At 36.4% G+C, this 12,973-nt stretch overlaps 1 protein-coding gene across 1 annotated transcript in view; it reads right to left on the minus strand.

Moving 5' to 3' along the window:
* Window positions 1-6,581: 6,581 nt before the first annotated feature.
* LRP5 (LDL receptor related protein 5) overlaps window positions 6,582-12,973 on the minus strand; it is a 124,071-nt gene continuing 117,679 nt past the window's right edge. Inside the window, exon 23 of the mRNA XM_026706677.2 lies at window positions 6,582-12,059. Within this exon, the coding sequence (XP_026562462.1) occupies window positions 11,798-12,059 (262 nt within the window). The 3' untranslated portion in view covers window positions 6,582-11,797. The remainder of the gene's footprint in view (window positions 12,060-12,973) is intronic.

The raw sequence follows: 12,973 nt of genomic DNA on the forward strand, positions 1-12,973 counted from the left end.
ATAATATTTCCAAGTGTTTGACTGCCATTTTTAAATGTACCGCTGGAGGGCAATCTAATCCCATCTACTCCAATATTTTTATACAGTTCTGTACTTCTATTATTCATTTGCATTCTACAATAGATAGCTTTTGGATGTTGGTATCATCGGCTGCCGCCTGCTGGGCTCAAATTTTAATCTGTGCTCTCAGGGTCCCCATAATGACAATACCAGAGGCTGACACATTTTCAAAGTTGAAATCCAGAATACTACAGACATTACTTGCATGCTTGTATTTACTCTTTTTGTTTCAAGGATAAACTGGCCCTATGTTTCTAGAAGAGAAGCAACCAAGATGGCCCCTAAATAGCATGGCAGGCCCAGTAATAAGTTTTGATGATATAAAAGCCAGTGTCAGTGACAAGTTGTTTGTCAGGTTATGACTCACTTGCTATCTTTGCTCAAATAAGGATGGGATTTGTCATAATAATGTCAAGTTGATGCTAAAACTATCATGCTATGTCTCATAATAAATACTATGTGTAAATAATAAACATGGCTTAATGGATTTACTTTAACAACTAAGTGCTTTAGCATTTAATTTTTCTTGCTCCTTGCAATAGCAAAACTTGACTACTATATTTTGACTTGTAATACAGGTAGTCCTTGACTTACAACAGTTCATTTAGTGACATTCAAAGTTACAACGGCACTTTTAGAAAGTTACTTATGACCATTTTTCATACTTATGATGTGTGTGGCATCCCCATGATCACGTGATTTATATTCAGATGCTTGACAACTGGTTGACATTTATGACGATTGTAGTGTCCCAGGGTCATGTGATCACCTTTTGAAATCTGACAAGCACAGTCAATGGGGAAGCCAGATTCACTTAACAACCATGTGACTAACTTAACACCTGCAGTGATTCACTTAAGTGTGGCAAGAAAGGTCGTAAAATGAGCAAAACTCAGTGAACAAGTTTCTCACTTAGCAACATAAATTCTGGGTTCAGTTGTGGTCTACTTGTACTACCTCCCCATTCAACGACAGATGGGACCAATACAGGGTGAGTACATGTAGTATTTCATGGTACGTGATCTATACATAGAGCTGCTAGATGGACAAACAATGCTGCAGGAGAAAGATTGGGCAGAAAAACTAGGATTGGGAAAAAAGAGGAAGTATTCACCAAGACCAGGAGTCTCCAACTTTGGCAACTTTAAGACTTGTGGACTTCAACTCCCAGAATTCTTCAGCCAGTTGGCTGAGGAATTCTGGGAGTTGAAGTTCACAAGTCTTAAAGCTGCCTATGTTGGAGACCTCTGAGCTAGACCATGGGTGTCAAACTTGATCACGTCACAGGCTAGATCGTGCCATATTGTGACATTTTTTGCCTTTGGGGAGCAGGGGTAGGCACAGCCTGCAAGTGAGGTATCCGGCCCATGGGCCGCCAGTTTGACAGGCCTGAAAGAAAGAAATTTCATTTAGATGAATGTAGCCTGCAAATGATGAACCTTCTTGTTCCCATACTCAACCATACCAAATTGTTATTGATGTGTACTAGACATCTGCCCAATGAAAGAATCTGTGGCTTGGACTTATGGAAAGCATGGAGAATATGTTTCTACAATAAACACTTGTCTAAATACAGAATCCAGGAATAGGCTACAGTGGCCTCTTGTTATTTATGCCTGGTTAATTCATCAAAAGAAACTGACACTCCACATTTAGGAAACAGGAGAATACCTACTGACTTCTTATTTGCTTTATAAAAAGTCTGGCTTCAATCATTTCACAAATTGGAAGAACACCTGAGTCTGGAAAAACAAATCTCACAAAAATGTGAACTTGAATTCTGAGCCTCTCAAGATGATAGATGGTTGCCAGTCTGCCAAAAAAGAGTGACTACTGCAATCAACCTAGCTAAACTGAAGCCTTTTTTTCTTGTCTGTCAATTTTATGCTGATCACCCTGTTCTAAGGCTTTGTTTTCAATCAGTAGAGACTAATTTTATGCACTGTATGGGCCTGTAAATAGCATTTTGGACTTTTTCTGTAAAATTAGGAGGTTAAACCAAATGTATTTAATCTTTTAGGGGATATTTGAAAATTAAAATAATTTAATTTCATATCTGCAATTGCTTTTAAGCTTGTAGTTTAGGATTCTACATAGCTGTATTTAGTTACTGTTATGTTGGCTTTATTTCAGATTTCAGAAGTAAAAAGTTTTCTTGTAATGGAATTTGGATGTCACAAACAGGAAAATTTACTGTTATAAAAATAAGACACCTATTTGTTTAAATGAGGCAGAAAGAAGACAAATTTATTTGCTTATAGCCAGCTTATTCTCCAAGGGAGAATAAAATTATTCTCCAAAGTTATTTTCCAAATTTCAGTTCACACTGTGCTGAGGAAATGAATATTTTTGTAGGATATGAATTAGGATCCAAATGTCACATGCATTAACCAGAAATATCTCATTAAATTCGTTCTGTTCAACAAATTGTTCTCACAGTTTAGTTTTGATGAAAGCTAACTTATCTTAAACTATGTAATGTTAGGTTCTATTCCAGATTCTGTTGCCACATATATTTTTTTATAATTTATGGCTATAATCTGAGACCTTATTGAAAACTTTCATGTAAAACAGATCCCCGAAGCACTTTTGTGTATGAATGTGTGTGCAGCCTTTCTACAAATACACAGCATTTTATGGAACTGTGATATTCTATGTTGTGACAGACACATACAGTGTTCATCTTTTTTGGAAAACTGCAACTTTTGAAAAACAGGGTACTGGGTGGATATGTTAAGTACTGCTTGAGTGCTTAAAAAGAGTAGACCCTTCACAAATAAACTGTGCAGAGAATTCCATCTCCAAAGCACCCATAATTAAGCATTTGAACACAAATAAAAAACCGAAAAGAGTTTCTGTAGATACAAGAATCCTCAACAACGCTAGAAGCATGTAATATGTGTATATCAATAACAACCCACAAAACAGAATGCAGTGAAAATCTTTGTGGGGCAGGGAGCAATAGAGCAAAATGCTGTGGCTTGTGCAGCAGAAAGATGTCATTTCCCAGCAGAAGAAAATTACAGATGTATGGGAGCCCTCTATCTTAAGGAACTAAAAATCTTTTTTGTAAAAAAGAAGGTAAATCTAATTGCACAAAACCTTCAGTGGGGTTTTGCAGCATGACACTTTCCCTATGGGTTGGCCTACCTTTCCAGCCAAACTGTCCCAGGACCATCTTAGATATGGGTGATGGGAGCTACATTTAATGAATACATCAGGGTGGCAGCAGAACAGCTGGCAAATTAAAGCAAATGATTAGCTGTACATCACAATTCAGATGGCTTTCATTAGAAAGCGCTATCATAAGTTTTTCACTGCCATGTATACACAGCGTGGTCTCTGAAGGAGCTGCAGATGATCTGAAGTTTTTTTTCTTCAGTAGTTGTTTTTCCTGGGAAGAACAGGATAAACCCAAAATGGATGCTTGGATCGAGGCAGAACAGGAAGTTCCAAAGAGTTTGGCTGTCTGCAGGCAACGGTCAGAACAGACACTGGCAGGTTTCCTGATAAAAGGCACGCTCAAGTAAAATGATTTCCAGATACCATAAAATGGCACCGAAAAGAGCTACAACCTGCAAGCAAAACATATCCAACCAATAGCCTAGCTTAACATGAGAGGTGAAAAAAAGCAACAACCAAAATTTGCAAAGGGGCTGAGAGAGTTTTAAGGGTACATTCATTTTCAGAAAACTTTTGACTTTTAAAATAACCTATTGGCTAATCAAGTACAGCCATTCCTGTAATTGGAACAAATAGAGCATAGCAAAATGATGAATCTTGAATTTGGATGGCCATAGAAAGTACTGGCTTGGCAAACCATCCCTTTCCTGACAGAAAGAAGCCAAAATACTGTTTTTAAAAGCAGAATCTTTAATCTTCTTTATCAAGTCAATAGAACCTGTATTTGCCCCATCGGACCCCTCACCCCCCATCCACAGCAGTCCAATCTGTTCAGATTACTGGAATTTGGCTGCAAAAATGGCCAGTTTTTAATAGCACTTTTTTTCTTTGTTTGCAAAAATAAAGGTAGGACCTTCTGTCCTTCAAACATCAATCCAGAGGCTCCAAGTGATCCTTCTAAATATCAGACCATACTGGGAGGGTTGTTTCTTTTTAAAATAATATACAGTAGAACCTATGTTCATGACTATAATTCGTTCCATAACTTTGGGTGCAACCTGATTTGGTCATGACCCAAACCTAGTTTTGGAAATTTGGCGCATACAAAAAAAAAAAAAATGACACGGAAAGGGAAATAGGCCGTGGGGAAAAAAAATGTGCATTTTTTGGTTGGAACTCGATTTAGTCATGGTCAGAAGTGTTCATGACCAGAAGTTTTTCTGTAAATGAAAGAGGTTTGTCTCACCTCTTGATTTTTTCCCCCTACCCTTAACTCACCCTCCATCGGCCAACATTGTTTCTCGCATGCCCCTTCTGATTAAATTACCACATGGCCAATTGGCCACCTGCAGCTCTGATCCATCAGAAGTTGTCCATCTCTGCCAGTCCAAATTCAAGACGAAGTGGTTGCCCACACTTACACTTGCCATTCATTCCCAGTATAGATACTACCTCAGTTGATGAAACAGAATGGCCAGGAGGTAAATAATAAGATGGATTAGGAAAGGTAGTAAAAAGTCATCCACAAGAGAGAAACTAGATTACTTATCTGTTGGGCTCTATCCAATGCCTTGAAGCTACAGTCATGGAAACCACTGTGTGGTTTTATACATACAGTATATTAAGCAACCATTTCCTATTTGTCATTTGGCCTCTTATAATGAGCTGTGAGCAGTGACAGATGACTGCCTAAAATCAGCAGAACTCAGCAGCCTGGAGTAAGAAGAATTTGTGTTGTCATTCTGTAAAACACAGGAAGGAAATAATTTTTTATTTACTTATCTAAGAATCACTGCTCATTTTCACAAAACTTCCCATATAATTCTTTGGACACGGAAAAGTTATTCTAGTTATTCATAAACCCCATCCTAGCAATTTATAATTAGTGTCTAGAATCTGTTTTCAATTGTAAATGCATTGAGCACGAACTATTTAGCCTCAAAGGCTGCATAACACGTATCTTCTCCAGTAGCAGAAGGTAATAATAATGTATACATTTTCTGGAGAATGGCTTTAAGGCTTTCAAAAACTATTTTAAAATGTTCAATATTCAGTAAATTGTATTCAATTTGCTTGATGTGAAAAAAAAAGACTGCTAGTCTTCCTTCAGGCACAGAAGCTGGGCGACTGACCGTGGACCTGAGTTGTTGTTGTATATCGGGGTCCCCAAACTTGGCAACTTTAAGACTTGTGGACTTCAATTTCTGGAAACTGAAGCCCACAAGTCTTAAAGTTGCCAAGTTTGGAGACCTCTGTTGTAGATAGTATGAAGGAATATTATGTATGTCTTGAGTTGTACAAGTAAAGGTGGAATATAAATCTCATCAATAAAATTTAAAAATATTTCTTGGTGGTTCTAATTGTATAGAATTACACCAAAGAAAAATTAAGCACCATGTGTTAGTTAAAGCAGGCAATTTGGCGTAGTGCTTAAGGCAACACATTAGAAACCAGGAGACTTGTGAGCTCTAATCCTGCTTTAGGCATGAAGCCATCTGGGTGACCTTGAGCCAGTCATTCTCTCAGCCCCAGGTAGGAGGCAACAGCAAGCCACTTCCAAAAAACTTTGCCAAGAAAACTGCAGGGACTCATCCGGGCAATTGCTAAGAGTCACTGCTGACTCAAAGGCACAACTAAAAGTAAAAAAGGAAAAAAATAATAATTTAAGGAATGAATTTTCTGGATCAGTTCTGAGCTGCAGCAAAGGATACTATTCGTTACAAATATCCCTCATAATTTGAAGATGATTCCAAAAACTTAGGTGTTACATATAAGGAGTGGGCACCACAATGCAAATTGCTGAGGTTCTATGTATATAACTGGAATGTAAAAGCTATAAAATATTTTCCAGAGGTAACGAATAAATATTTTTAATTTCAGTACATCTTTCTGCTTATGTAGCATATTCCTACACTTTCATTATATCTAAACTTCAGAAGCATAAAACTGGAAAGCAATGGATCTAAGTTGCTCAAATGTAGTTCTAAAAGCAAGTCATTTAAATTAAAAGTTAAAACCCCACACCTCATTCTCATTTGTTTAGATATTTTACAATGAAGCCAAAATAAAAGCCTAGTGTTGATTACATGGAACTACAGGTTGCAACGTCAAAATTGTCTTCTTTTTAAAGTGTATGACTCAAAATTTTATAGATATTTGATTCCCAGAGTATTAAAAATATGCTTTTTTCACAACAGTAAAATTAAAAAGACAAACAAGTATTGGGCTCTGTTTTATTGTTGGCAAAGGGGCTTTTGCATATTGTAGCGTATATTGGACATTAATATGAAAAAAGGCTATTTTCAGCTGCCCAATTAATATTCAAAATAATGATTTTGGTAAAGCTTGTGCTAATCAATATTATTGTAGCAAAAATTAAATGGAATTCCAGTCCTTAGGAAAGTACATTAATCTAATTTAATAACAGAGATTTTGTTACATAATTTTACAAAAATGTATACCAATAGCATATTTAGCATCCATAAAATATAAACAGTGAAATGAAAAGGAGCACATTGGGTGTCTTAAAACTCCCAATTTTGTAATTTCTGGGTAAAAAACTCCCAGTTTTCTCTGAAATATTTTCTTAAAAAAAAACCAAGCACAACTCTCTGTAAAATCACATAATTAGTGATGTTTCATTAACATATACAAACAAGCTTAGTCCCACCATCTTGTGAATGCCTTATCTTGGAATGAGTTGAACACAATACGTATTTGCAACACCATGCTGGATGAAAAACTAACAAATGGAGCAAATGAGTAAAAGGTTGCTTCATTTTTAAGGCTTTGTTATCATCTGCCCAAGTCAATATGCTAGGCTGTTTAAAAAGACCAAAGGCACTTTTTCTCTGTGTGACAAAACTGTGTCTACAAAACGGTATATGAATATAAAGCTAAAATATTTAGGAGGTTTGCAGAATACACTTTACAATATAAATATAAAACAGATCAGCATGAGTCTATTATAACAATTCTTGGCAATATCTGCATATTTTCATGTACATTTACATTACATTAGCAGCAACTGCAAAATACTTAGATACAATAAAGAAAGCAGCCTGGGTTTAATTTCTAATTAGAATGCCCTCTGAGTTATGTATATAACAGTAAAACACAACCCACTTAAAAATGTAAATTGCCAGGTTGCATCCAATGATCCTCCCCTTTCATGTTCCCACCAAACTGGGGTTGAGCCAGCTACTGCTTCCCCTGTTCTTCCGCCCCTCTTCACTTTTCCATAATTGGTTATTCCGCTTCCCCCATTCTTAGTGCAACGACCAAGAAGATCCTGTGGGAAAGTTCACATATTGCAATAACCCATAACATGATTGGGTTTGATCTATTGCAGTGGGTGAACCATTGTGATTTGTTAAATAATAGTTTATAGCTTAATGTTCTGTAAAATCAGCCACCTATGGTTTATTAAAGAATCTATGATTTAATGTGAGTAGTGAAATATGTATTCCACAACACAAAAAGTATATATACAATAGGCCCTGAGGAGGGAAAAAAAAGAAGTTGGAAAAGCTTTTAGCTGACTTTTCCTCTAGCTGAGCTCAGTAGGCTCAAAAATAAAGGAGGAGTCACAGGTTTGTAGCTTGGCAAGACTAATTTTGCTCCATTTTAATCCAGGCCCAATAGTTCTTATTCATTGTTTAATAAAATCGATTGTTTCCCCTCTAATTGCAAATAGCTCAATTACATTATTTACAAAATATTTTCAACAAATATTATTTTACAAATTAAACTTGACACCACACTCTGCTTTCCATCCAATACTCCACTCATTTACATTCACACCTAAAATTGGCAAAGGAAACTTCCAGGGAACTGAGCTTCATAACTAAAGGTGCTTTAAATACTTTTCAGATGAAGACTTTTGGTATGTTGTATGTTAAGACCAGTATTTCCTTTCAAAAAGGCTTAGTTGTCCTAATTGCTAAGAGCAAGCTCACTCTCAGGTCCAGATCAATAACTACTTTCAGTGAATTATGGATTCTAAAAATTAATGTTCATGAAGATGGATCTAAGTGGACCCAAACAAACAGTTACATGGATTAGGCATCCAATCTGATGTCTTTCTACACAGTAAAACCCAGTCTGGCTGGAAGAGATATGCTACTTAACATATCACAAGATTAACAATCACTTTTGAAGGGTTAAAATATTCAAAACAATTTCTCTAGAATAGTGACATACTACACACAGCCATTAACCAATGGAAAACCAATATAAGAAAGTTAACCTTTGACACTGCACTGTGGCTAGACCCGAACAAGAGTTACTTGCTCCTTAAATTTTAATAAAGCCAATCAGTTACATTTACATAGATGTATTGTATTTAGAATATAAAGGTAGGGTTCATACTTATGGGGCTAAGTCATAATATGATTTGATTTCTGGCCTAGCATAAACCTAGCAACTGTAGTTTATTCAGTCACAGTTAAGCAAACAATGGCTTTAAAAAATGAAGATTCAAAGCATGTCAGTTTGCTAGCCATCCCCAGTTTGATATCATTTGTAACTCTCTGGCAACATGGCCAATGATTCCAGATTAGGAGGGCTCTTGAAAGCCAAAATTACAATTAACAGTTTGCATGGTATCATTTCAAATTAGCTTGTTAAAATTAGAACCAATATCAGCACAGATTCATGATTTGGTAAACTGTATCTTTTTTCCAACAGAAATTAATTGAATTGTGAAGTCCTTTGTGCTCTCTGAGCATGATTGTTTACTTGTAGATGTTTCATTATCAGACTAGATAATATTATCAGTGCTAGTTTAAGTGTGGGGTTTGCTTTCTGTTTATATACAATAGCTTGCCCTGCCAATGTTGGTGGGAATGTGGTTTTCTCCTTGGTAATGAATCGTCTCCAAACAAACAACCAAGCTCACAGTGTAGTTTTTTATGTGATTAATTTGAGACCTACCTGTGTCAAAAAAGAAATGGACAATATCATAGCCCAGAGTACTATTGAAATCAGATATTTTAGCAAAAATTCTGGATCAGAGAGATAAATAATTTAAAGTAATGAAAATGTGACAATTATTTCTTGGTAAGGTATTTCTGACTTCACTCAATTCTTCAACAACTCCAGTTGTGCAGTTTTGATAATTTATGTGAATTTGGTGGGGTGTTTCCCCATTAACATGTTAATCAAGAAAGCAGAATATTTAATTTTCCTGATTAACATAATTTACAATAAGCAAGCAAAATAAAAATATTCAATATTCTAGCCATAAATATTATAGTACTCTGTTCACATCAGTAGCATTAGTTATTTTTTTCATAGCTTAAAGTATCCAATTCACCACTGAATACAGTACAATTTTTTCAGCAAGCAGGTTAATATTACCAATAGCTGTTTACTTTGCTTTTAAAACATAAACTATTCATTCAAATTTTGTGCAGTGCATGTGCAGTGCATTTTAGACAAGAGAAACCTGGCAATGGTAAATCAAAGCATGTAATGTTAAGAATTAAAGGATATCTTTTTATAAGTGCTAGACAAAAGGTTAAAAGCAATTATAAAACAAATTAGTGGATGCAAATCTCTCAGCAACTATGTATTTGTATGTGTGCACACATGCACGTACAAGCTTTATCTGCAACCAAGCTAGAAATGGAATCTTAGAATTACAAGAAGCTGGCTTTATTACCTTCCCACCCAATTTGAGTTACTAAGGATTGTTTTTTTTAAAAAAAGTATATTACTATGATTTAAAATTAGTACGGAATATTGTGATTTTTGAGCTGAGTACTCTAGATTCATTATTATGGATTATTTTTGTGCTAGACACACAGGCAATGCACCCAAATAACTCTGACCTCCCCAAAGTATTCAGGTAGGATATTTTTGCATACAAATAATTCAATTTTTTATCTCCCATATTAAACTTGAAAAGTAAAATGGCATGGCATGACTACAAAATACAAGCTTCTTGAGAAATCAAAATTCTCCTGTACTCAAAGATCCTAACTGCACGTCCTCAGAATTAAACCACCATATCCAAACAATTAGAAATAGACTGATGGGAACATATTCAAAATAACAGAGATCAACCTCCATCTTATTAATAAGCTTGGAAAAAGTGGCCAGGGATTGGAGGAGTCTCACCTCACACTTGGCCAGAAATACTTGCTAAAATCCAGCTGTAAATGTAAAAAAACAGCATTTTTTATCTTTGTCAATGATTCTATGACTGTTAAAAGCTGGCTGCACCTGCTGTTATACAGCTGTTAAAACATACTGTAATTTTGGCTTTCCCCTTTCTTTCCAATGTATTTTATTATTTGTTCACATCACAGTCTCCTAATCCTACAAGCTTTCAAACATTCTGTGTGAAGCAATCAAACCAAAGGACAAGCACAGTCAGCAATGCAAGATGTATTGCTCATTTTCTTCTTCCTGACCCGTGATGAAAAGCACCTTTCTTTCTGGGTTTTGTTCTAAATAAAATAATGTTTTACTGAATTCTATCTGATTATGCGGATCCTTATTCCTGAGCTCTCTCTCTCTCTCATATTATATATAGGAAGTTAGAGAGGGTAAAATTTGTATTCTTACCCAGCGGAAAATGGGGTGGCAGTGTATGTTGTGTTTTAAAATGAGAAAACCAGGGGCTTCGGTAGACGCCTATTCAAGAAATATCCAAATGCATCAATTTGGAGATTGCACATAGTTTTGCTATTCAGTGAACTCTTTATAAACTGTTTTTAATTTTTATAGATTTTTATTTTCATAAATTTTTACCAGATGTGAGAGAAAAAGAAACTTTGAAGGATTTCATTTTTCTAAACTATTTTAATCTTTCAGAAAGTCAAATTCATTCTTTTTTTCCACTTTTCATTTCTATCATGAGCACCACCTCCTTTCTTCCCTTCTCACCTCCAAATCTCCTGAGCTGTATTGGAGGCCTTTAGAGGAAGAGAAAACATGAATTTGACAGACTCATAATAGAAATGTGATGCATCTAATAGGAGTGAATGAAAATTTTAATTTGGGGAGAAGTCGTTCATGATGAATAATGTAATAAATCTAACATGTATTCTAGATGTTCACTTTTTTAATTCACTGACTCTTTTGAAAGGTGAATGATGGAATAAAATAAAATAAAGCATATGAAGCCCATTTTTGTGGTTAAGTACCTAGGATCAAGTATTAATCCATACACACAGACACACATACACAGATACACAAGAATTTCCCTTGTGGTGTGTATTTCATCATCATTCATTCATACATACTACTTCTTGCCTTTTATATTACTTAAAATAACTCAGCACATTCCCCCTTTATTGAACCAAAAGATGATTTCAAAATGTTCCAAGCATATTATTTTCTGCTTTTCACCTCCTTTGGAGGCCAATTTAAATGTTGCAACTTCAATGCAAAGGCAAATTATGGCACAAAAGAATGGATTATTAAATTAAAAAAGATCAACATAAATATCACTTTGCTGTACAATTTTCACAGCCCAGGCCCATTCGTTTTTATTCACATTTTTATAAGTTCCCACCCCATTTTAGATCATAAAATATATATTTAAAATCTTTGTTCATATTTAAAAAACATATTTACAGAAAAAGACAAGTCCCTTCTGTTAAAATCATGAAGAGTCTGTACAAGGAGATGGAGGAGGGGGGTAGAGGTGGAAGTAGCTCCGCTCGGTAGCTGGAGACGGTGGGCAGCTTTCCTCTGCTGACATGTACTGGCTGCGAGGAGTAGGGGGAGGTGGATAGGGATCTGAGTCTGAGTTTAAGTCGATGTAGTATTTGTTGGCTTTCCACCGGCTTGTGGTGTAGTCACTGTCACATACATCTGTGCTGCAGGGGGTAGTTGGTGGAGCAATCCCTCTGATAAGATAAGGCCTAAAATACAAAATACACATTAGTAGCATTGTAGAAAAATTCTGCTGGCTGGGAAAGGGCAGAAGTTGGAAAACTTTCCACTTCTTTTTATCTGCAGCAATTAGCCATCAATAGACAATAGACAACCTCTACATAGGGTGCAAGATCATCAGCGTGCCAAAAAGGGAACAAAATGACCCCCAAATACCTCCCTAACAGCAATCAACACCCAAATGAGCATAGATTAACACCACATTAATATCAGACTAACAATCAAGAAGTAAACAATATTTCCCATTCAAGAAACTGCCAAAGAAGCTAACAGTAAACAGCCCAACCAAAGAACCTCCAAGACCTCCATCCACACTGGCAGGGCAAGCCACTAGAACAGTAGAGGCTAACCTTTTTGGGCTCCTGTGCCAAAAATTGTGCGCACACTTGCATGCTCACATGCCAGCAACCAAAAGGTGCCCCCCCCCACGCCCCCTACGCATGTGTGTGTAATCCCCCCCCACCTTACCTGCATTGTGCCTCACAGCTGATTTTTGGTCTCCAAAAGGCTTGAGGAAGGCTTCTGCAAGCTTTGAAGGCTGAAAACTAGTTCTGTTTCATCACTTCCTGTTTTTCCGAAAATACTGGAAGTGACTAAATAGGGCTAGTTTTCAGCCTACAAAGCTTGCAGAGGCCTGCAGAAGCCTTCCCCAAGCCTTTGAGAGGCCGAAAAAGGCCTCAAACTGGCCAAAAATCAGCTATGAGGCACGCACATGCGCAGTGAGGTAAGTTTGCTTGCAGCTCGTGTGCTGGCACAAATGGCTCTGCGTGCCACCTATGGCATCACAGCACTAGAATATAAAATGACAGTAAACTCCACGCCTTACTAGAACTGATGACCTAGCTTAAGTAATGAAACAACCAAGTAGAGAGAGCACCAAGGA

The sequence above is a fragment of the Pseudonaja textilis genome, chromosome 1, assembly GCF_049901715.1.
Source record: "Pseudonaja textilis isolate UNSWEBS1 chromosome 1, rPseTex1.2, whole genome shotgun sequence".
Lineage (NCBI taxonomy): Eukaryota > Metazoa > Chordata > Lepidosauria > Squamata > Elapidae > Pseudonaja > Pseudonaja textilis.